The 26,483-nt window shown below is 38.6% G+C and overlaps 1 protein-coding gene across 2 annotated transcripts in view; it reads right to left on the reverse strand.

The window, feature by feature from the left end:
• The window catches only part of LOC124161059, a 57,557-nt gene that overhangs the window by 21,513 nt on the left and 9,561 nt on the right, over positions 1 to 26,483 (reverse strand). The window contains exons 8-10 of one of the 2 annotated variants that reach the window (XM_046537226.1): positions 10,831 to 20,400; positions 3,753 to 4,027; positions 3,485 to 3,637 (exon numbers count right to left, since the gene is read on the reverse strand). In XM_046537226.1, the coding sequence (XP_046393182.1) occupies positions 3,596 to 3,637; positions 3,753 to 4,027; positions 10,831 to 20,400 (9,887 nt within the window). In that variant the 3' untranslated portion in view covers positions 3,485 to 3,595. Of the gene's footprint in view, positions 1 to 3,298; positions 4,028 to 10,830; positions 20,401 to 26,483 lie in introns of those variants that run through there. The other variant, XM_046537225.1, reaches the window with a different exon arrangement.

Here is a 26,483-nt window from a genome sequence, read left to right on the forward strand (position 1 = left end):
ATAGAGTGTAAACAACAACAAAACTAGCTGAAGCTGATTGGAAAGGAAAGAGGAAAAGGAGAGAAATAAAAACAGAGGCCACAGGAAAAGATAAGGAGAGTCAATTAAACCAAGCATATACATCGCATCGAGCATCGATGGGTAAGCAATCAAAGTGAAGAACAATCGGTCAAATAGTTCACCCACTAAGTTCGAAATATAGAACAATTTGGGTCCCCCCAAACCCCAGAAATCCCACGGACTTCTACAGATTAACCATTAAAGTTAAACCCACCCACAAACTCACCTATTTTATTAGGAAATTCTAATTATATAGTACAGAGGAATTCTTCAACACATAAAACAGCCTTCAGAAAGTGTGTACTAACTATTTTAGTATTTAAAAATTACTGTGTATATGTAGCAGTATTTCCATGACTTGTAACTGGAATATGTATATGCAGTGTCTGAGAAACTAGCTACAAATATTTCTATGCTACTAGGGTTCCATCCCAATATTCTTCATGTTAAAATGGTCTCATATAATTCAAATTCTATCATCACAAAAGCCCATTGGAATCCATCCCTTACGCTAAACAATGCCAAAAAATATATATAAACAAGTATAAGAGAAATGTACAGCTCCAGGGACAAATATCTAACCATCCAGGAGCTAAAAATTTTCCAAGTCGAAAACTGACGCCAACTTGGCAATGCCCCTGAACCACTTCTCCATGGCAAAGAACAACAAACAATCCGAGTGACAAGCGAGGAACTTCTTCCCTACCCATCAAAAAGAGTTTGGAAGCTCACTAAAGACGTTTTGACCTACAAATTCTTTGAAGTGTTGCCCTTGGCAATGACCCCCACCCCATCTTTCCTCCCCCATGCTCATCAGCCCCACAAAAACCACTCAATCCTTAAAGGCAAAGTGAACAACCTGGGAAGGAAAAGAAGGAAGTCGGTCGCTAAAGCATTATGTATTTCCCAAGGACTGGGTTGCTGAATAAATGTTTTCCCTATACCGATTAAGGTGGGTTTCTATGGAGTGCTTAAGAAGCATTCTGGGAGCCTGCCCTCCCTTCAGACACTTCCCTCTTCAATTCACAATAAGGCCTACGCCCTTTCCTTCTATCTAAAAACCCTATTCTTAACCATCCTCTCCCTTGTTTACCTAACATTCTACCCATTAGCACCGTTTTCAACATCCCCTCCCAGCTAAGTACTCCCGCCATCAATCCCTTCTGTCTCCTCCATATCTCATCTAAAAGCTTTCTCTCCTCGCCAACCATATCCAGCACTTCGTCGTTCCTTTTCCTCTCCGTCCATTTCACCCTCTCCATTCTTCTCCACACCCACATCTCGAATGCCTCCAGTCTTCTCTCGTCCTCCTGCCTAAGTGTCCATGTTTCCAAACCATAGAGAGCTACACTCCAGATCAGACTCTTCACCTACCTTTTCTTTAAACTCATACATAACAATCCTCTCATAAGCTCCTTCCTGTTCATAAACACCTCTTACCCAATTCGCTTAAGCAAAATAAGATGAAGTTTGCCAAGCCTCTTACAATCACAGGATCCCCACAGATGGATAGAATTTATGGCAATGGTGTGAAAACTAAATGCCTTTCTTGGGAAGCCTTTTCAATGGAACTTCTTTCTTTTTTCAAGTTGCGCTAAATTGATTTTTCTATTGATTACACTTCAACAAAATTTTATTTATTAGGGGCATTTATGGTCCAATGCTTTACAATTAAAAATAATTGCTACGATAAACAAAATACTGATTACATTACCATAAGAATTTTTCATGCCCTTACTTAGTGCATATGTACACAGTAAATATATTATATCCACAGTTAATATAGCAAATGTTACTATGACTTTTTTAAATGTTTTTCTTAATCTTACATGATGCATAGCAAACAATACGTCAAGATTTTAAATATACAAGGAACTATGATGGATGTTTTTTATTCAACCTCCATTTGATTTGTACAATAATCACACATGCAGTAGGTAGACATGATGCGCAGTAGTTCTTTGCGAATCTCCCCCACCACATGCTGTATCACTGCCGAGTTCAAGATGCCATTTTGTGTTGAGCTACAGTCACGTAAACATGGCTACCTCAATTGATTCTTCCACTATGAGTGAAAGAATGTTCCATGTGTATGGAGAAAACTGATTAAGAGACAAGAGTTGCGCATGAGTAGTTCCAGAAATTTAAAGATGGTTTAGTCGATGCACATGATGAAGGGGGACAAGGACGCAAGTCTGTCGCCACAGAACACACAGTGCAACAAGTTGATGAAGTGGTTTGAGAAAACTGTAGGTACACAATTCGTGATTTGTCAGAAAAAAATTCCTGAAATTTCAAGGCCTTCTCTGTACTCAATTGTTAGGCAACAGAAAACTTTCTGCGCACTGGATTCCAAAACAACTGACTGACAGTTGACGCAAGGAAACAAAATAAATATTTGCTGATAAGATATTAACATTGCTACACAATGAGATACTAACAAAACGTCTATTTCATTAAAACACTGAGTCGAAAGATTCCATAAATGTTTTATACTGAATTAATCTATTTCCAAAGGCAAATTTATGGCTTTCCAGATCCAAGATCGCCCTCAAACAGCATAAGCGTGGAGGTTATTTTGATTCTTTCATCATGATGTCACAGGAAAGAGTCACAGACTTTTCTTTGACCTATTTCAAATCCCTTGACTTTTTCTTGATTTCCCAAACCTGTAACAACCTTGCTTTTCCCTCCCCAACCCCATCAATTTCAGGCTGACTTTCCAAAGTCATAGATATTGTAATTGGTTCATTCATCAATTTCTTTTAATTGTTGATTGCATTTCAGTTTGAAAAATGAAGAGAACTGTAGTTTCCATTTTTTTAATTAGTTGCTTCCATCTCCTAATCCATCAATCCTCAAGCTAATAGGGGCAAAATATTTGTGGCATCAACCCTTTCAGGGATAAGTTGATGATGTAACATATACCTGGGGTAGTTTTCCCTGAATGAGTTAATGAACTGAAACCAGTAGAAGACATCATCAACTCATGAAAAGTGGGCTGAAACTTTCAAATTGTTGTAATTTCAACTTAAGAGAGCATGGTTGGATAAGGACGATTTTTTCCACTGCAACTTACCTTTTCCTTCGATTGACCAAACTTTATTCAATAATTGCAATTTTGAGTCTGAGTAAATGACCCCTTTATCGGAATGGCTAACAGAAAAAGCTATCAAAAATCAAGACAATATGACACAAGGACCTTAATTTTAAAGAAATAAAATAAAAGTCTACTCACATTTTTCTGGTTTCTTCTTTACGGCAGCAACAGACTCTTTACACTCTATCAGCAAGCTCTTTAAGTATCCTTCTTTTGCCTTCCAAGCAGAAGAAAGAAGGGTTAATTTTTCCCTCAGTTGGGAAGGTCCAAGTGTGCCTCCATCATCACTGCCACCAGTCCAAATGGCCACACCATTCGAATCTGCCTGTGATGGTGTAATACTGCAACCATCCCCAGTAACAGTAAACTCGATTCCCTCATCAATGATGAACTCAGTACTTATGGCGGCACCCGTTCCATGCAATAAATCCACTGCTAATTCTGCTGCATCCTCAGTGCCTGCATTACCACTGTGAACTGAACAGAGCTCCGTGACATTCTTTTCAGGTGGATGATTTGATGAATCTTCAGGTTTATGTACAGTGTCACAGGAAATGGGCAATTCCTGTACCAAATTTTGTTGTTCATTCACCTTCACATCCCTTGCTGGATTGCTCTTTGGTGTTGAATGATAATCGGGAGTTTCATTGATTTCCCCATCACTAGAATCAGGGAAGTCAATCAATGCATCCACGACGACATCATCGGAGAGAGGTGACAAGGGAGGAACTTCCATCTCCTCCAACATTTTCTCCTCAACTGCAGAAATACTGGAAAGATCTTTCTTTTTCGGGACAGGGCTGGCTTTCAAGGGTGAAATTAACAGAGGTGCTTCCCAAAGGCTTTTAGCCAATATTGGCTTAACATCTGAAATATACAAGTTTGCCATACAATCAGGTTTGCAAAATTTTACACAATAAAACAATTAACTCACACATACCATGTGCAGAGAAAGAGCTAAAAAGCCCTTGCTAAACAAATTAATAGTACACATGCAGTTATTGAGTACAAAATCTACCTTAAAAAACTCCATTACAGATAGAAAAACCCAAATTAGTGCTATCTTACGGTTATGTGACTAATAACGGAGAGGAATACATCTCATTTCACACACAGGCAAAGGAGAATGTGATAAAGTTAATCACTAAATGGTTTTATAAGATAATAGCTGCATGGCTGTGAGGCATAAAAAAGTAATTTACTATGCTCTAATTCCAAGCCATCATTTTCAGTGAGCAAAAAATTTTTATAAATGGTCTTTGCAAATTTTTTCCTCACAGATTTTTTTAAAATTTGGTTCAGATTCCAGCTCTCAGCTGAAGCCATCGGAATGAGAGCCATAGAACTGAACCAATCGTTTCCTAAATACAATAGCTAAGGTTGGTACAGGTATTTAATAAAATATAACACTAAAAAATTATAGACCCTAGCTTTATGCTGTTAATCCAATTTAGTTAATACAGTTAAACCTCTTTACATCGTAATGGAGGGGACCAAAATTTGGGCAATTTGATGTATGGAGGTTCACTATAGAGAGGTTTTAGTGGTAGGCACCATTTTTTCATATCCTTGGGAAATGAAAGGTGCTACTGTCTTTTAAGCCAATATATTAATATATTTAAATATATAGGTATGCATAACTGAACATTTATTTACAATTTAATGATTACACAAAGGTATAAGTAAATTGTTGAAGAGGCCTTTTTAGAAAATAAATATAATCATCCTATGATTAATTAAGTAATTTTCATATTTTTTCATATTTTATGGCAATTAATTGAAAATACTCCTTAATATATCTTTTAGAATTGACTTATCATTCTTATAACATGTGACTTGTTAAAGATTATAAAAAAATAAATAAACACGTGACTGCGGCAAAAAATAGACAAAAAATTGAGCGTAATTTTGAAAATTTTGTTGAATTCCCTCTCTCCAAAATACAATGCACGCAGCGTTCCGAAGAAAAACTCTGTCGAGGGCACACAGAAACGCTTGGTCTGCGAAAGGACGTGATTTCCAGGTGAGAATGCTGGGCGAACTTCTTCAGAATGCGGCGGCGACGGTAAAAAATTTCAATGCCCTACCGCGTATCAGCTAATTAGCTGCCTCCTTCACCTAACACTGCCGCGCATGGATTGATGTTCGTTCAGTATTGCTAGAAATTGACGTCCCGGACTCCCGATGGAATAGTCAGATCTCGCGGCATAAATACGCAGGCAAGACATATGACTGTCGCTAAGCGCAATAAATTTTAAACTACGATCGTTCACGAAAGCATTGAAAAAATTACCAAGGCGGTAGCAAGAAAGTGCTACACCGGGAAATATGGGAATAAAATAATTGCGAAACTGTATTTGATTTATTTCAAGTCGCGGAAAATTCTTGAAATATTTTAATTTTAGAAGCGGAAGTAGCAATGCGGTCGAGTAATTCTGTCTCCATGGATGGGAGTGAAGTTAGTTGAAATATTTCCGTCAGCAAGTGATTATAGGCTGCGCTGGTCGCCTCTTTTATTAACTGAACATAGTATGTAGGCACTTACAAGAAAATAAAGCCATCAGTAAAAGAAAGCGAGTGCTATCGCGCGATTTTGACCATGATTCAAGAGAAAACGATGTGTTCTGTCTTCATTTACCGTCACTTAATATTATTAGGATAATTGGATGCCCTAACTAATGGTGAACGTGAACATTATTAAAGGTGTATAAGAAAAAAATAAGCGTGAAACATTTATCGCTGAAATTGTCATTCCATGTAGGTAATCGCGGCTGCATTAATGGTCTCTAGTTGTCTCGGTACGATTTGCGGAGGTAGTTAGGCCGTCTCGGGGCTGTCTTGTTGGTACGATATATGGAGGTTTTACGAGATAAAGAGGTTCACTATATAGAGGTTTGCCTATAAATTTACATGTAAATCTGACGGGACCAGAGGGTTGGTACGAAGTATGGAGGTTTACGATGTAAAGAGGTTCACTACATAGAGGTTTTACTGTATAGAGCAAACTCCATTGTGCATGATAAATCAACATTACTTCCAAATGAAATATCAATTTTAAGAGCTCAGTATATATATGATCAGGAAATTATCTCCTATTGTGTCATTTGAAACCCTGAAAATGGTTTATTATGCCAAAGTACATGCTCATATTTCCTATGGAATATTGCTTTGGGGAAATTCAACTGCTGCCAAAAAAGCCTTCTCTGCTCAGAAAAAGGCAATTAAGACTATGCATCAAGTTCCTATCCGCACCCCTGGCAAGCCCCTCTTTGCTGCATCAAAAATCCTAACACTCCCTTCTCTCTATATCCTGACATGTGCCAACTTTATTAAAGCAAACCTTGATAAATTTCCTTCTAATGCCACCTTCCACCATCACCACACAAGATCAAGTAATAATATACACCACAAGCAGTACTCCAGCTCCCTCTGTTTAAAGGGTCCCAGGCATTCAGCCTCTGCTATATTTAACAAAATCCCTGACAAAATAAAAGATTGCACCTCAATTTATGTATTTAAGAACAAGCTGAAACTCCTCTCTAAAAAGTACTATTACAGCATTTCCGAATATATGGAAGATAATTTGTAATTATGATAATCTCCATGATGCTAGTTGACATCTTATTTTGTCCATACAATTGTATTGTACTTATTTATTTCATCAATTCTTATGTATTTAGAAAAATTATTTTTATTGTTTCCATGTAAATTGTAAATCTTGATGACACATCATCATTGTATTTTTATTTGATATTTGTATTAGCTTTTTTATGACGTAGCCATGCAATTGTACTCTTGCCAATCGGTGAAATAAATTATTATTATTAGTACATGTAAATGTTGCAATGCTAAATCATGGGTTTCTTGGACAAATATGGCATAGAAATATACAATTAATGACATTGTGCGAGTGGAGAGAAAATCAGTGAAAAGTGAAATTGTAAAAAGAAGACATGGGTCGAAAAGCAGATTTCTCGAACTCCAATATTAAATCATTGCTCGAATATTCAAATATATCGAATTTCGAATACCTCGAATACTTGAACTGCACAAAGCACATTAAGCATAATTTTTTCTTCTATTTCACTTGATGAATAAAAAAGGTACGTATCAAATACATTTTGAAAATCAATTTTTTTATTTTGAATAAATTCCCCCACATTGATTGTTGTTGTTTTACATCAGCTATTTTCGGTTGCACTTTCCTGAGGTATCTGTTTTTGATGGGTGACTTTGTTCAGACAGACTTGTCATCTCAAAAGTCAACTGATTTTTTATCATCTCAGCTTTATTAGAATCTTGGAAATCACTGATTTTGAATCGTACATCAAGAATAGTAGCAAAGTGAATATTTGTTCTTTTTCCAGGAATTCATACCAAGTTTTAGTGGAAAACAGCAAATTATTGACGAAACCTTGTAGATTAATGTGCGAAAACTTCTTATTATCTAGGAAATTAATAATGCTATTCACACGAGGGATAACTTATGAAACTGTGACTGCACTTCCACTAACAAGAAATGCTGCTCCTTCGAAAACATCCAGAACATCAATCAATTGCTTGATAGTATCGCACTGTGATGGAGTTACGTCTACATTAAACTCAGGTTAGAGGCAGCTAATGTTATGACTTGCTTCTGTTCTGGAAGACGTCTCATCATTTGAAAAAGGGAGTACCATCTTGTGGGTTCATCCTGGATGACCATAGAATGAGAAGTGGTGAAAATAATTTTTTGAATGTTTGTGTATTAATTAGAGATGGGTCGAATAGCAGATTTCTCGAATTCGAATATCGAATTCGAATATTAAATCATAGCTCGAATATTCGAATACCTCGAATTTCGAATACCTCGAATACTAAATGATGAATGCTGGAATGTTTGACTCGGTTGCCTATGCAGCAGGCAACACAAGATTTTGGGGAGTAATTTTGATTTCCTTAAAATGATTCGAACAGGAATTTAGCTGATTAATGAATAATTTAATTTTATGGAAACAATTGGGCATATAATTAATTCAACTAACATCGCTTTACCCCCACTCCTGCTGCCAAGTGCTAGCTGACAATCTGAGGCATTTTGCAAAATACAAGCTCTTTTCCACCGGATTTTCTTCAATTATTTTCAGTCCATCTTTGGGAGTTCTCAGGAGATAAGAAGATGAATTGGAATTGCTATCAGGGAGAAACCAAATATTCTGAGAAAATATCCTTTTGTCTGTGACTGTAACAATAAAGATTTATAGCACCACTCATAAATTGTAACTTGATATATGTTTTCGGAAAAAAATACCGCATCAACTTCCGAGAAGCTCTGCTGCTCATATCGAGTTTCGCCAGAATGCTAAGTCTCCGTCCTGTTTTGACATTTATTTCTTTGCGTAAAATGCTTAAATAAACTCAGAAATACGTCGTGTTTGGTCTTATTCTTTTTGAAATTACGCGCACATTACTAATATTTCAATTCAATAAAGGTGTAACATCAATTGACGAAAGTCATTCTTAGACACCCTTTGTGCTAATAGATGACTCATGCAGCGGTTGACCTCCACAGAAATGGGGAACTTCGAAGCTGATAGGAAAAAAAAGGTCAGTGGGGGAGGAAAGGGAGGGCCCGAAATACGTTTCTATTGTTCTCGCGTATTTTTTCGAAGCTAAGGTCTTCGTAATATGATCCCTGCGCGAGCTGTGACCTTTTTTTTATTTTGAAGAAGAGGAAAGCCTCAGTGCTGAATGGAGAGGGATACCGGACCTTGGGAAATGCGCTAATGTAAGTATCCCACGGTACTCACACAGCAGTTGACCTCCAGAAATGGGGAACTTCGAAGCAGGTAGCCAGAAAAAGGTCAGTGGGTGAGAAAAGGGGGGAGGGCGTGAAACACGTTTTTATTGTTCTCGTAACTCGATATTTTTTTCGAAGCAGGGGTCTTCGTAATACGATCCTTGCGCGAGCTGGGACCTTTTGCTTCATTTCGGAGAAGAGGAAAGCGTCAGAGTGGTTGAGGCGAGTGCTGAATGGAGGGGGATAGAGGATCGTGGGAAATGCCCTAAGGTTGCTATCCCACGGCACTGAGTTTCTCCTGGTGGGGGGAATCGGGGATTTTCGGATTTTTTCACCCGACTATTTTCGGTTCCCCTCGTCGAACACTTTTCACCGCTAAAATCCACGAATTTGATGCAATTCGTCAACTTGCGTAAAACGGAGCTGCGAGCACTAAATGACTACAGTTCTCTACATTTTTCCGAGTCACTACCAACGACGTGCGTGCGACAGTGTATGACGCGAAATTCAAGTATTCGAGGTATTCGAGGCGGTACTTTTCGCATAACTATTCGAAATCTCGAATATCGAATACTTTCTAGTATTCGAGGTATTCGAGTATTCGCGGATACTATTCGCACATCTCTAGTATTAATGCATTCAGCCAGGGGCCCACAACTTACTATATATTATTTTAATGAAAATTTCGATCCTTTATCAACTTTGACACGTCATTGCAGAGGTGTCGTTCGGCATAAAGAAATAAAACTGACATCAGGAGAAGCCCGCATACTTGCAGTCTTCGAATTCACGATGATCTTTCCAATGAAAGGAACGGTTCGGGAGCAGTAGCTCAATGCATTACGGAAGGTACCCCAAAAGTCGATATTTTTTCCCGCCATTTTAAATATTTTTGAGGCGTTTCGTGGGGGAAACCGGGGATTTTTGGATTTCTCCCCCCGAATCATTATCAGCTCCCCACGTCGAATGATATCTTTTCACCACTCTAATCCATGAATTTGATTTAGTTAGACAACTTGCCTAAAATGGTGCTGCATGCACTAAATGACAACAGTCCTCTACGTTTCTCCGAGTCAACTACCAATAACGTGCGTGCGACAGCGCATGGTGCAAAATTCAAAGTATTCGAGATCGTACTTATTATTCGAGATCTTGAATACTTTCTAGTATTCGAGGTATTTGAATATTCACGGATAACATTTGCGCATCTTTAGTAAATAATGTGTGCCAAATCAGCTCAGATTGTAATTGGAATCCATTGTAACTCAAACCATCTTAATGTGGGGTTCAACAGTATATGATACCACACTCATTCATTTTTAACTACTATTTAGCCCAAAGATTGGTTGGGTTAGGTAAGGGTTGAGCTCACCCTTAACTAAGCCAGGGGTGTGTGAACTTCAGACAAGGGGGGCCGGTTTCTTTCCCTGGGCCACCTCGCACTTTGAGGATTTTACAGTCTGGCTGCCGAGAGTTGTCTGACGACAGGCAGAGGGCCTAGTTCGCCATAAGAGGTCCGAAACATCACATGTAAACAAAAGGCTTCCGTGAAGAAAGGAGCCGGAAGGGACAACAAGTGCGAAGGGCCAGTGGAAAATTGCTGTCATCATTACCTTTTCATGCTTTTCTTTCCTCCTACAGTCCTCACTGAGAAAAATTGTTAAGACTTTTATCGGTGAATCATACAAATGAAAATGCTGTATGACTAAGTGAGGGTGTGAGGTGCTTAAGGGGGACAGTGACTGGCTACAAACCGTGCTGGCGCAGGGTTCTCTGCCCCTTCTTTTGCTCTTTCATTGGACAACTCTCGCCGGCCAGACTGTAATTTGGGGAGTCTGAAGGCTTCACCTCCAGATAGTGTACCTAAGTGATATAAAAATTTGCTACATACCAATTTCAGCTTTCACCTGATGGTGTTTTGATGCCGTTTCCCCATTATCTAAAGCAGGCGGCAGTCTTTCAGTATTGACCGGTGGGAGCTGACTGTCCTTTGGCAGTTTGTCCACTTCATCTAGCTTTGGCAGTTCCTTCACACTTTCAGAATCCATCCGCCTCATCTTGGTAGACACCTCACAGACTTCCAACTTCCTCTTAGGAGGCCGATGAGTAGTTGGTCCTTCTGCCCTCTCACATGATACTTTTAAATCACTTCCATCAGCACAATTAGGTAAATCTTTGCGAGAATAACCGTCACTTGCACAGTTCGCAATGTTTCTTTGTGCCTTGGGATCAGGGTTTACACTGGCAGGGCGATAGCCTTTCATGATTGACACTATGTTCCGCAATTTGCTTATTTTGCTCACCTTACCTTTCAGCCGAGGCTTGTCCCTGTCACTATTTTTCACTTTTCTTGTACTGGAGCAATGTGCGTTTTTAGTCTTATCGGGAGACGGCTCATTTTCAGTCAAGCTAAAATCAATATCGTCAGCAATAGAAGTTTTGGACCTAGCCTTTGGAGAGTGAGCAATGCGTTTTTTCACAGGTGGGTTATAACACAGTTCACTTGAGACAGGGCTGTCTTTTTCAATGCTCCCTTCACCACTAGTCATTGTAGAACTTTCACTTTTGGTAAGAGCAACAGAGGTTTCAGGGATATCAGCCATGTCTTTATCAATCAAACGAGGCTTGTCACTTTCACTATTTTTCACTTTTCTTGTACTGGAGCAATGTGCGTTTTTAGTCTTATCAGGAGACTGCTCATTTTCAGTCAAGCTAAAATCAATATCGTCAGCAATAGAAGTTTTGGACCTAGCCTTTGGAGAGTGAGCAATGCGTTTTTTCACAGGTGGGTTATAACACAGTTCACTTGAGACAGGGCTGTCTTTTTCAATGCTCCCTTCACCACTAGTCATTGTAGAACTTTCACTTTTGGTAAGAGCAACAGAGGTTTCAGGGATATCAGCCATGTCTTTATCTTTCAAACGAGGCTTGTCCCTTTCACTATTTTTCACTTTTCTTGTACTGGAGCAATGTGCACTTTTATTCTTATCAGGTGAAGGCTCATTTTCAGTCAAGCTAAAATCAATACCATCAGCATTAGAAGTTTTGGATTCAGCCTTTGCAGAGAGAGTGATGCCTTTCTTCACAGGTAGGTTGTGAAGTGGCTCACTTAGATATAAGCTGTCTCCATTGATGCTATCAACACTATTTACTGAGGAACTTAAACTTTTGGTAAGAGTAACAGAGGCTTTAGGGATACCAGCAATGCACTTCTTAGCAGGAGTGAATTCTCGCTCTTGGCTGTCATGTGATTTCTTTTTTATGCTCTCCACGCTGTCATCCATCAATTCTAATTGGGGGGGTTCCAAATGTTCCAACGGTGTGATCCCTTTGGGAGCATTCACAGTGGGCTTTTTAGCAGATCTGTTATTTTTCTTCCTCTTCGTGTTTAACAAAGAATTCTCACTCTCGCATGATGGACTACCAGTTCCATCAAGGAGAGATTCATTTTCAGATGTGCTGTAACCAAGGTGATCAGCATTGGCAGTTTTGGATCTAACGTTTGGAGAGTGAGCAATGGTTTTAGGGATACGAGCAATGCCCTTCTTAGCAGGAGTGAATTCTCGCTCTTGGCTGTCATGCGATTTCTTTTTTATGCTCTCCATGCTGTCATCCATCAATTCTAATTGGGGGGGTTCCAAATGTTCCAACGGTGTGATCCCTTTGGGAGCATTCACAGTGGACTTCTTAGCAGGTCTGTTATTTTTCATCCTCTTCGTGTTTAACAAAGAATTCTCATTCGTGCTTGATGGACTACCAGTTTCATCACTTTGAGACTCATTTTCAGACATTTTGTAACTAAGTTGATCAGCATTGGAACTTTTGGATCTAGTCTTTGGAGAGTGGGCGATGCGTTTCTTCACAGGTGGGTTGTAAAGGGGCTCACTTAGATATAAGCTGTCTCCATCGATGCTTCTCTCCTTACCATTCAGAGTTGAACTTTCAGTAAGAGTAGGACTACTTTTGTACTTAATAGATGATGTGGTTTGAGGGACATTAGAACTGCACTTCTTCGTAGGAGTGAATTCTTGCTCTTGAATGTCATGCGATTCCTTTTCCATATTTTTCATACTGACATCTGACAATGGTTCTTCCTCTACTCGGGGAGGTTCCAAATATTCAAACTGTTCAGTCAGTTTAGCGGAATTTGCAATGTGTTTCTTAGCAAGCCGGTCACTTTTCTTCCTCGTCACATTGGGCACAGAAACTTCTTTCACGTATGATAAATCACCCATCTCATCACAAAGGGACTCCTTTTCAGACATGCTGGAGTCAAGATGATTAGCACTGGAAGTTCTGGATCTAGTCTTTGGAGAGTGAGCAATGCGTTTCTTCACAGGTGGGTTGTAAGATGACTCACTTAAAACCAAGCTGTCTCCATCGATGCTTCTCTCCTCACCGTTCAGATTTGAACTTTCAGAATGGGTAGGACTACTTTTGCACTTATTAGATGATGTGGCTTGGGGGACATCAGAACTGCACTTCTTCGTAGAAGTGAATTCTTGCTCTTGAATGTCATGTGATTCCTTTTCCATATTCTTCATACTGTCATCTGATGCAGATTCATTCTCCTCTTGAGGAGGTTCCAAATATTCCAACTGTGCAATCGGTTCGGCAGAATTTGCAATGCGTTTCTTAGCAAGCCTGTCACTTTTCTTCCTTGTCTCACTTGACACAGAAACCTCTTTCAAGCATGATAGATTATCTGTCTCATCACAAAGGGACTCTTTTTCGGACATGCTGGAATCAAGAAGGCTACCATTTTTCGAAGTTTTGGAACAAATCCTTGGAGAGCGAGCAACACGTTTATTCACAGAAGGGGTATGGTATGGCTCATTTGGGTTAGAGCAGTCTTTATGACTAGAGTTGGAACTCATTGAAGGAGACCATTTATGGACGAGAACAATGCAATTCTTAGATTGTGGTGTAAGTCCTTGTTGTTGACAGTCGAGTGATTTCTCTTTATTACAGTTCATGCTGACATCCAATAGCGATTCAACTACTGGTGAGAGTGGATTCAAAGTTTTACCACTTGAAGTCACTTTAGGGCTAAGGGCAATTTGTTTATTGGCAATACGAGTACGTTCATCCAATTCAGTCCTTCCATCAACACAAATTTCCCCAGAATTTTTTTCATCAAAATCAGAGCTCATACCAAGTTTCCTCGAACAGAATGAGTCATGATGCATATTAGATATACGCTTCTTCAAAGGTAATCCAGATAGATGTTCCTTTAACTCAGATACTTCACCCTTTTCCTCCCCCTTTATAGGCGACTTTAATATACAACCATTTTCCTGATCTTTCCTCAGTTTTCCTACAGGAAAAGTAACTTCAGAGAGATGCTTTTCCTTCTCACTAGGTAAGTCACTGTCCTTGACAATACCTACATTATTTTTGTCCACAGATCTGATACTGGCAGATCTTCTAAAAGTTCTAGAGGCCAGCATGGCTACCACAGATCCTAATGCCTTAGGAACATGAGCAACTGTATCCTCAGTCATGTAACTACCACTCTCATCCAAGCAGTCAACTTCATCAGCCGTTTCCTTTTCGACTAGAGGACTACAGTTGACTGCAATGATCTCTTTGCCCTTCACTTCAGATGATTCTGAGTCACCTTTTGCTGGTGGATAAACACCTTGTTCTGCACCAGATGTCACATTATCTACCTCTTTATTTGAGAGGGATCTGAGTGGAGATTTAGTCACAGAAATGCTCTCACACCCAGATGCAAAGGAAGTTTTTGTCGAGTTGGAAGAAATTAACATTTCTGAAGGCCAATGATGATCTCTTTCCTCAATAATGCTGGTGTCTTTGAGTTCACATTCCTCATTTGATTCAATCTCAGCCATCTTTTTACTTTTTGCTGTTCTTTTTTTATTTCTCTTACAAATCTTAACAGAGTCCACAGCATCCACACCGCTCTCTTTATTCAGACAATGGTCACCCAGTTCTCCATTGAAGCTGTCATCACACTCACTACGCTTATTCTTTGCTCTAGGAGATTTTGAACATGCTGAGGTTTTGGTTGACTTTTCACCTCCTGCTGCAAATGGGGACTCAATGGGATTGATTGCAACCACCTCCCTCAAAGAACTCTTCAGATTTCCATTCTCATTCATCCCATCACATCTTCCAGGGTCATCACCACTGAGCATTTTATTACTCTTCCTATTATTTTTCCTTAATTTAGGGGATGCTGTAGAAACGTTAAGAGCTTCCTTACTGTCTCTTAAATCTGATGTATTATTGTCTTTGCAAGAAGTAATGGTCTCTGTACAAATATCTCCGTCTTCTTCTTTGTTTTTATTGCTCCCATTTTTCCCTACATCTTTTTCATTTGACTCAAGAGATGGCTCACTTTTCCGTTTACCTTTACGGTTACATTTTTTGCTAGGCTTTTGAGTTTTCTTCTTTTTGGCTTCCTGAGGCACCTCCTCGATTATAACTACATCATCACATTCAAGTGTATTAACTAGACTCTGCTTTCTTCTACCAGGAGCTCTAGGGGTTGGAGTTATGGGTAACACTTCATCCACTTCAGATGAGGATAAGGGGAGATCGTCAAGGACATCATTCATCTGAACAAGCTTAGGGTTAGTTGCATTTTCTGGTAGAGATATATCTTTGTCGTCAGCAATTGGTAATTTATCTAGTGCTGGTGGTTCCTGCGGTAAATTATTACCTTTCCTAGAGGGATATGCACGACAAGTCTCTACAGTACCTTTCTGCAAAATCCCTGGCCCAGATGGAGCAGACTGCATTGACAAATGACTTTTTGGAAGTGAGTCACTGGATGAAATTATTTGATTGTTATCATCAGACTCCATTCCATCAACACTATTTGCTAACAATGGCATCATATCCTCAATGGCATCACCATCCTTAGTAATATTCTTCAATTCTTGAGGGGCATCATTAGTTTCGGGCAATTTCAGACAAAATTCGTCTGCCTCCTTACGATTACCACTTGGCCTAAGCTGCATAAATTTAGCTGGAGGCTTAGAGGTACTCTCATCATTTTCCCCTTGAGACTCTTCTGAATCACTCGATGATGTCACTATGGCTTTAGACATAAATGATTTCCTCCCTCCTCGTGTCCGAAGTCCCCTGCCTCGAGAACTCTGTATTTTACTGCTTACTTTCATCCTTTTGCCTTGACCTGACATTTGTCCAACTCTTAACCTCCTTTTTCCGTGATTTTTTCTAAGTAAATTCGCTAATGGTTCATTATCTGATAATGAATCACTAAAATCAGTACCAAACAAATCTTTCTCTGAAAAGTTTCGGGGTAGAGATTTTCCTTTAAACTTCTGGATAGACACTTTCCCCTCGAGCTGTGCATTTTCCTTTGATTCACACAACGGAGACAAAGAAGAGGGTGCTTCAGTCAACAAGTTATCCTCAGCTGATGTCTCAGATAGTTTGGTTGCCACAGAACTCAAACAGGCATCATCAAATGGAGGCAGTCCAATAGCCATTTCAATTAGGTCATCAAGAGTTTCAGCCATTAAGCAATTATCGATGTGAATAGAATCAACCATCTTCTCTTTCATATCCAAGTCAGGTTCTTGACTGGAAGCGACAACTTGCCCAGAATCAACAGAACCAGGTCCTGATACCACTGACCTGGATAATGAACTGTACGCAGATTCATCAGAGAAAGAATGAATGGAAACTCTATCAAGAACTTGCAATTCAGCTTCTTGCTTCATCCTCTGTTTGCAAATCTCCATGGTCTTGTTTTCATTTATATCGGTGTGACAATTGATGATACTTTCCAGCACGGCTTCTGCTTCGTCTGAGAAAGGAAAGGAGCCCAAAGGTATGCCTGCATCCAATAAATGTCCTTTGCTTTCAACAAACATTCCTCCATCATCTGACATATTACCTTTTGGCACTTTGTGAATGTCATCCCCAGGACCCTTGGTAGTGAACAGATTGGCAATGCCCGAATCATTCACCAACCCATTACCATTGACTTTCTCCAATCTAATTCCTTCTTCTGACTTCTCTCCTTCATCTTTCTTCACACAAACTGATGTAGAATTTTCTAACTCATTCATTATGTCACAAATAAAGTTATCCGTGGCCTCTGATGTACAGAAATCCTTTTCTGGTTGAATAGAAGGGAGGTGGCAGATGCTTTCCTGTTGATGACTTGATTGCCTTGGAATATTTTCAAAACCACTTGAGCAGTTGCCTTTGCTGCTACTAAAAGCCTTCTTGACATCCACCTCTGAATGATTGTTATATTCTACAGCAATGCCATTTTCCTTGCACGCAACCAGCCTTAAACTTTCACTGTCAGTATTTCTGGGTAAATCCACCTTCGTAAAGTTTGGAGAGTCGCTGGATCCACTCTGACCTGCTCTAATTAAGGATTCTGCCTTGATGTCGCCAATTGATAATTCCACTAATGGCTTTCCCTCAACATGATCTGATGTATTTTTACCAAAAGCTGCATCAAATACACTACCATTAGGGCTACTTTCCTTATCACTTGAATAACCTCCAGAAGAAAAGCTATCTCGAGAATGTGTGCTGGAAAACAAACTATCCTCAGAGCAACCTAATGAAGGAGCAGTTACCTTGGTGAAACCAGCATTCTCTGTCTCCTGCTTATTTACAATTGTGGTATTTACATCACATATTTTACCATTCTTGTCAGACTTCACTTCTGTTATACTACCTGAAATATTTACTCCATGGCAAGTTGATTCCATCAAATTTTGTGGAGGACCAACACATTGGGTTTCCTGGATAAATACCTGGGAGTCCACAGCCAAACTTTGGCACAAACTAGTTTCACTCAATGAAGATGATGCCCTCACACCCAAGTGGTCTACATGCAAGTCGCTAAGACTAGTGCCTTTATCATTCAATGTTTCACCCTGCAAAACTTGTGTACTTCGGTTGAAAACATCCACACTTTCAAGCTGATCCACTGGTGCGACATTATCTAGCTCCTTACCATTGTCATCCATGTCACTGGAGTCCAAAAGAACGTCAGAGTCAACAGATGTCTCACTACTAGAGAATAAACTATTTTCTGAGCCATTACATAATGTGCTGGAGCCATCACTGCTGACTTCTTCATCCATGCTGGGTAGACAAGGACAGGGTAAGCAATCTTCATTCACTAAAGAATTGATCTCCACTTTCTTTGAAGTTGCTTCAACCTCTTCACTGCAATGATTAAATTTTTTACGCCTACGGTGATCAAAGTTTATATTCAATCTTCTAGGACACAAGTACAAATTGGTGTAGTCAGGAGGAGCAAGGGATCCTAGCTTGTGAAATTTAATATCTGGCCGTTGCTCTCTTTCAGATTTTGACTCATCAACAATTGTCCGAAGCATTTCATAAAATTCTTTAAAGTCACTTCCTCCGAAATTACTGAGAGGTCTTTTGGGAAATGAATATGGGTCTGGATATAACTCCGGTGCCAATTTGCCACAGAGCCTAAACTTGACCCCAGGAAACTGTAACAAAGTATGGCTCCCAAAAAAGAATGGTACTTTCAATCTATTCACTGCCATTCCACCAAAAAAAGACATTATCTTCCCCAGAGGTCCACTGCTAAGTAAATTCTTGCCTTTTTCCAAAGATGACGTCGGAGAGTCGGAGGAACTAATTCTAGACTTTGAATGTCTTTCCACATGCTCTTTACAAGGCGAAAGAGATTTTTTTGCTTCCCCCTTATCTCCAGTTAAGACTTCTTTAAGAGCATTCACTTCATTATTTGCAGTCTTCGGGGTATTAACAACTGAGGATTGGCTAATTTCAACTTTAACAGCATTCTTTCTATCAAGTTTATTCAGTCTGCGGTCCTGCTTGCAAGATCCCCGAGGCTTTTCACGTACTGAAGCTGTATCTTCAGTTGAAGAACATATGCTCTTGTCATTTATGACCAAGGATTCCTTAAAATTGTCCTTAACAAGATTATGAGTACTAAGCATTTTCTCTCCATTTTCCTCATCATTCTTCCCTTGATCTTTCTCACGGACCAAATCCGAATTATAAAGAGGGCTAAGGATTGAGTAAGACAAATTACCAGCTGTTGATTTACCTAAAGATTTCTCAACTTCTTCTGAATCTCCAGACACCACTTCCTCATTAAAAGAATCAGCAATGAGTTTGATTGCTGGTTTCTGGGCTCCAGTCGATTCAACCACTTTCTCACTAGAAGTATTGGACTTTTCTGCAGCCTTAGAAGCAACTGCTGGTTCAACAGTTGAAATGTCCAAACTATGTTCATCACAAAGTGGATCTTCAAGCACACTTTGAGGGTCACTGAGACCATTCTCGAGACTATTCACCACCTTGATCTCTTGATTTTCAGTTGTTCTACTTTCCTTTGGAAGAGAAATTCCACTCAACTGATGAGAGTCAGAAGCAACAGGTACTGAGATAACATCTCTTTGATGACAAGGAACACTTTCTATCTGCACTTGCACCTGCTTCAGATTCAAGGAACCAATGACTTCAACAGCTTGCTCTTTCATTGCGTCCACAGTATTATCTAATGATTCCTTAAAAACATTCTCATCCAATTCCTGCAATACAGGCAATACTGAATCACAGGTATCGGAGGAGTCCGAGTAGTCTACTAGAGAAAAAACTCCCACATTCTCTACACTTTCTTCTTCCCTTTCATTCAATTTTCCACTTTCATCAAGATTGCTACCCAAAGAGCTGTGCTTCTCTTTGCCTTTTCTAACTTCACTACTGTCATTTACAGCATTAGGATCAGTAACCTTGGAATTACTCCGTAACCTAGCACTAAAACGCCTCTGACAATCCACTTTGACTGGTGCCTCCTTGATACTATCAGGTATATTCTGTACAGAAGTATTTTCTTCCACAGACTTTTCTGGATGGTTCATTTCCCTAGGTCTATTTACATCATCTTGATTCACTTTCTTGGCTTCATTACGCTTACCCCTACCTTTCTTTGACCTACTTCCTCGTTTACCAACATTATTTTCGATTTGACCACCAACTGGCTCTTCATCTTTTAACACTGCAGAGGACACATCACAAGACACTTCATTTAAAATATTCACTTCATTCTTTGGAGAATGCTGAATTTCATCAGATGATTCATTACAGTTACTAGCATTCATATTTGAAGCCTCGAAGCTTATTCCACAGTTTTCAATCTCCATGGCACTAAGATCCTTATTGTAAACACTGGAAGAATTTTCTGAGGGAACACTGGTGACATTACCACACACTTCATTTCCAGCTGTTGAGTCACTAATAGTTGTTACACCATTTTCATGGCTTAAGCTGGAAGTCGACAGCCTACTTGTAGCATTTACAGGAAAGTTTGTACTGACGGGAGATGTAGTGGAAATTGCAGTCATTCTTTGGTCCTTTGTTCCACTAATTGACTCACACACAGCAGGAACATCAGCAATCTTTTCAGACAAGTTCTCACAAAGCCTTTCTCCTATAAAAAATACAAAAGAAATTTTTAACAATAATGCTGTAACAGAGAAAACATACAATATAGTAAATACAAGTAATAAAGCTCATAATCCACACATAATAAAACTTTGCCAAATTCCAATAATCACCCCCATATGAAACATGCAACATGTATGAGAATTATGTATTAATGTACATTTGAAAGTAGATTTCCACCCAATTTGGCATCACTAAAACTTTAGGGCCTGAACTTTTTATATATGTTTGCAAGCTCATCTCCTTTAACCGCAAAAAAGATCATATCAGCATAAAGAAGATGGGTCATTCCATGTCAGTTCACCCAGGCATGGCACCCACCGACTCGGATTTTAATGAAATTTTTGTCACTAGCTACTATCACCTATCTAATGACCCATGTAAAATATTTCTTCTCTCACTCTCATAGTTTGCAAGATATGAGGAGTCAAAGTTTGAGATGTTTGCTCAGAAGTGGCGCTAGTGGGAGTCAAATTCCAGAGTGCAGGGCACAGGGTAAAAATTCATAACTCAGAAACCACATAACATATTTGAATGAAATTTTGACCCCTTGTCTATCCAAGTACATAGCTTCCATAGTAATGTCTTTTATTCCCCTTGCATTGTTATGTTGGCCAAAATGATGTCAACAGTTGTTAATTAACCGATTTTTTTAGCTCAAAAACATTACTTCATATTTTCAGAATTATCACCAAAAGGCAGAGCAGTTAACTCATCCAATTTTTTTTTTAAATTGAAGGTTAATATGTGCTCCAATATACTGTGAAATAAAAATGGTGGTGTTTTGACTGCCACTATGAGTATTTCAGGTTTTACTTTTTTTCTGCCCCTGTGAGAGGGATTTTGGACACGTACTGTAAGATAATAAGTATAAGTGTATCCATACCTTCATGAGGATATATTTGAAATATTGGTCAGTAAATCTAAGACCAAACATGTAGTCTAGTGAATGTGGCTCTTGTTCATACAATTTTTTTTAATAGCAATACTTGGCTTGTGGCAGCTGAGGGTAAAAAAATCCAAATGGCTCAGAAATGTGAAATGATGCTTTTTTCCTGGAATTTACCCATTTTTCAAGTGTTTAGTTTATGTAAAAATTGGTATCAAAATACATTAGGCTCTCACTGTGCATTAGAGGATAAATGGAAATACTAATTTAAATAAAATTATTTAAATAATACACTTCAATGTCTTGAAGGCATCTCCCGAACATCTCTGGAGGATCTCTCGGGCAAACTAAACGCTTTACAGTACCACCAATTCCATCACATGGGGATTTTCGATATGGGTGCATAAATTTCACTTTTACATCTTGTTCTTCCTCGTGTTTAGAAAGCACTCATCCAAAAAACCAGTGGTCATCATAAGCACATGCAATGTACAAGTTTGTTAAGATCTGTGAAAAAGTGATTAAATGAGTCCCGCTGAACTGGAGTTGTACAAATTTAGCCTCACTTTCACAGAAGAAGTATGGTCTTCCAAACCCTTAGTGATGGAAGAGCTGGCAGAGCAAATAGTATTACTTATAGATATGTAGCAGGTTGTCACCAATATCCACATTCCTTGATGGCAACTGGAGTATTAAATTTCTATTTCACTGGGAGAGATAATGCTGACATTATGTGCCACCTTGTTTTCTCCCCTGCATCACATATGATTGTATTACATGACAAACTTGAGAAGGTAATACAATCCCACCTATTCAGCCTCACTTTTCAGTGTTATTACATCTCCCCAAGGAATAAGAGAATTAAGTGCAACCTCTAGGAAGAATAAAGTGTTACAATGTATCACAGTGAGGGCATGATAAATCAAAATAGATTCTAGGGTACCACTTTTAGTCTTCTGCCAAGTCTTCTTGTGTAAAGATGCTCCCTGGGTGTCCAAGTATATTCTGTGTGTACGATCAGTGTATTTTTACCTGTACATTAATTGTGTGTGCTATGAGTTAGGCAAAGCTGCTCATTGTGAACTTCGACATTAAAAAAGGTTAGTGTCTCCACTATGCTTCAAAATGAGCAAATTGTTGAACTGTGCAGCATTGGAAAAGTAACTGCATCTGATTGCCTCAAAAAAAGCTACACACCAGTGGTGCAACTGAACAAAATTGAGATCATGAGTATGCTTGAAAAACAGCTGTTATCTCTCAGAAGTGGTGTACCTGGGGAAGTCCTATCCAATGTCTGCGAACGTCACAGAATGTACTATTTGAAAAAGTATGAAACCTACCAAATATATTGTCTTGATCCTTTTAAGAGCCACAAGAAGAAAATATCAAAATCACTGAGAAATGTAAGTCTTGAATTTGCAGAAAAGGCCTGTAAAATCCCAACTCTTCGGAAATTAGTGCCAGGAATGAAAGTATGCCAGCCATGTAGGGAGGAAGTACAGAAACACTCCAGGTTTGGAAATGAGCTTTCTGATGTTGAAGCAGTAGATAGTGACAGCAATGATAGTATTTTGAATTTTGAAACAACAGTATCCCAAGAAAAATCAACTAAGCTACTTAACAGAACGCTGCAAGATATACTTAGAGGAGTCACCTTTAAAATTTCATGGCATATCATCTCACAGAAGGTCAACCTACGCTAAAAGGAAAGTAGAGTCAGCATGCAGTAATTTTAAAAGGAAAGTTAAAAGACTTCTTGATAAAGAATTATCTCCAGAAAAGGATGACCCAAAACTGCCAAAAGAACTACTTCAGAAAGTTCATGATATAGATGTGCTCATAGACTTAACCCGTCAACGCCCACGGGTGCCATAGGGCACCCAGTGCAGTGCTGAGCCAATGCTCCGGCAATGTATTTAATATGTGAATTTTAGCATACCTTTCAGTGCACATACTTAATAGAAGGTTTCCTCCATTATTCAGTCAGTTTGAATTGTGTTCTTTGTGTGAAGTTCATAAGTATCATATTTTTTAAAAGTGAAATATGCGTGAATTTAAAAAAAACTTTGGACGCTGACGGGTTAATCAAACAAAAAGTTGACACATCAAGCACCCATCAAGGAAAGGTACATCTGTTATCATTGGTACCAACTTTATGGAGCAGGAAGAAAGTAATGGAAGAGTTTCATGTGAGTGAGTACACTGCCCGCCAAGCAAGAGAACTTTTCAGAGACAATGGAAAATTAGCTGCACCTGAATTGAGAAAAGGGAAGGCAAAAATAAAACATTACAATTAGTTAGGACTTTCTATGAAAGTGATGAGTACTCAAGAATGATACCTGGAAAGAAAGATTCCATAAGTATTTCCAAAAATGTACATGTTCAGAAGAGATTATTACTTGCTAACTTGAAGGAATTGTATTCCACTTTTAAATTTGACTTCCCCAGAATTAAAATTGGCTTTTCTAAATTCTGCAACCTAGGTCCAAAATGGTTTGTGGTAGCAGGATGTCCTGGAACGCATTCAGTGTGTTTTTGCACAATTCATTAAAATGTCAACCTACTGCTTAGTGCCTGTAATATAGAGGAAACAAGCCAGGACCTAATTGGTTATTTCGTGTGCTCTAGAAATAATAGGGACTGTATACTGCGACATTGCTCTCAGTGTCCTTCACGTGAAAAATTGAAAAGCTTACTGCTGAAAAAGTTTGAAGAATGTGACCCCGGAGATGAAGTTTCATTCAGTCAGTGGTTTTCCAGTGACAGATATCAACTGGTGAAGTTCACGGTGACATTTGATGAGTACCTATCAATTTAAATTCAAAGAGTGGAAAAACTGGTGCCCCATTCATTTATTACGAAGGTACAGGCAAACTACCTTAAGAAAATGAAAGAAAATCTTGGACCCCATGAAGCAGCTGTTCTCTTTGACTTCAGTGAGAGCTACTCATACGTTATCCAGGATGAGGCACAAGGGAATCACTGGACAAGTGATAGTTGTACGGTACACCCTGTTGTGATTTATACTCTAGATCACCTGACTAAACAGCTTATTATTTCAAGTTTATGCATCTTGTCAGATGATTTGGAGCATGATGTAGCTTTTGTTTATGAAACCCAAAGAATAATATTTTGCTTTGTTAAGGAAAATTTTACTTTAGTCAAAAAATTGAGTTACTTTAGTGATGGTTGTGCAGGACGGTACAAGAACTGCAAAATATTTCTCAATCTTTGCAAGCATTACCAGGATTTCTCCTTAATGGCATCATGGACATTCTTTGCTACAGGCAATGGAATATCCCCATGTGATGGAATTGGTGGTATTGTAAAGCATTTAGTTGCCCGAGAGAGCCTCCAGAGATGTTCGGGAGATGCCTTCAACACATTGAAGTGTATTATTTAAATAATTTTATTTAAATTAGTATTTCCATTTATCCTCTAATGCACAGTGAGAGCCTAATGTATTTTGATACCAATTTTTACATTAACTAAACACTTGAAAAATGGGTAAATTCCAGGAAAAAAGCATCATTTCACATTTCTGAGCCATTTGGATTTTTTTACCCTCAGCTGCCACAAGCCAAGTATTGCTATTAAAAAAAATTGTATGAACAAGAGCCACATTCACTAGACTACATGTTTGGTCTTAGATTTACTGACCAATATTTCAAATATATCCTCATGAAGGTATGGATACACTTATACTTATTATCTTACAGTACGTGTCCAAAATCCCTCTCACAGGGGCAGAAAAAAAGTAAAACCTGAAATACTCATAGTGGCAGTCAAAACACCACCATTTTTATTTCACAGTATATTGGAGCACATATTAACCTTCAATTTAAAAAAAAAATTGGATGAGTTAACTGCTCTGCCTTTTGGTGATAATTCTGAAAATATGAAGTAATGTTTTTGAGCTAAAAAAATCGGTTAATTAACAACTGTTGACATCATTTTGGCCAACATAACAATGCAAGGGGAATAAAAGACATTACTATGGAAGCTATGTACTTGGATAGACAAGGGGTCAAAATTTCATTCAAATATGTTATGTGGTTTCTAGTTATGAATTTTTACCCTGTGCCCTGCACTCTGGCATTTGACTCCCACTAGAGCCACTTCTGAGCAAACATCTCAAACTTTGACTCCTCATATCTTGCAAACTATGAGAGTGAGAGAAGAAATATTTTACATGGGTCATTAGATAGGTGATAGTAGCTAGTGCCAAAAATTTCATCAAAATCCGAGTCGGTGGGTGTCATTTTGAAAATTTCTGGGTGATTTGACGTGGAATGACCCAGATACTAATGAAATGACTCTAAATGAATTTCTAGCAAGAGCACTACCACTTACAGCAAAGATTATTGGTTGGTGATTTTCGAAGTACTGATTCAATCCCCTGAGCCTAGTGTGGACATTTTGACTGCACTTGGCTCATTAAATTTCGAGTCAATTAAAATAAACTTGAATGAACCAATTGCACTCAACACAAACTGGGCTCAAAAGTCCCCTAGTTTCTTACATATACCTAATCCTGATTGTGTTGTACATCATATGAGAAAATGTTTTTCGACATCTTGTAAAGCTGATGAATGGAAAATTCTGAGGTGATTTTCACGTCTGAATCACAGTGTCATTCCATACGAAATCAACAACTGTGCAGCACCCACCATGACATTTTTTGACAAAACTTAGAACATTACATATCCCTTCACCAAGATGAAAAAAGCCCAAATACTTTTGACCTTGTTTCCAATGGTTTATCAGTTACACCCTCACAAACTTTAGAAGCCTTCTTAATATTTTCCAATTTCAATTTATGCTTCCCCATGCACACTGCATGACTCAAAAAATTCCTCCTTACTCATTTGTGAATATGTATGTAGTTTCTTTTGAAAATTTTCAGCCTTCAGCAAGGGCATGAGGATTGTAAAAAACATTATATTAGTCTATTAATTTAATTTTTTGCCCAATATAACATTCTTAAACTTCATATTATCAATTTTTTTGGACAAAACATAGTAAACTATGAATCCCAATATGCATTGTCAAAAGGGTTACCCTTTTCGTAATTTATGGGTGATCAATTCTGATAACTTTTGGGCGTTAATTATTGCTAAGGTATATATTTTCATCTTCAGAAGTAAAAATAGTGGCTTTTTCATCCTTTACATAAACAA

The sequence above is a fragment of the Ischnura elegans genome, chromosome 6 (genome assembly GCF_921293095.1).
Source record: "Ischnura elegans chromosome 6, ioIscEleg1.1, whole genome shotgun sequence".
In the NCBI taxonomy this organism is placed as follows: Eukaryota; Metazoa; Arthropoda; class Insecta; order Odonata; family Coenagrionidae; genus Ischnura; species Ischnura elegans.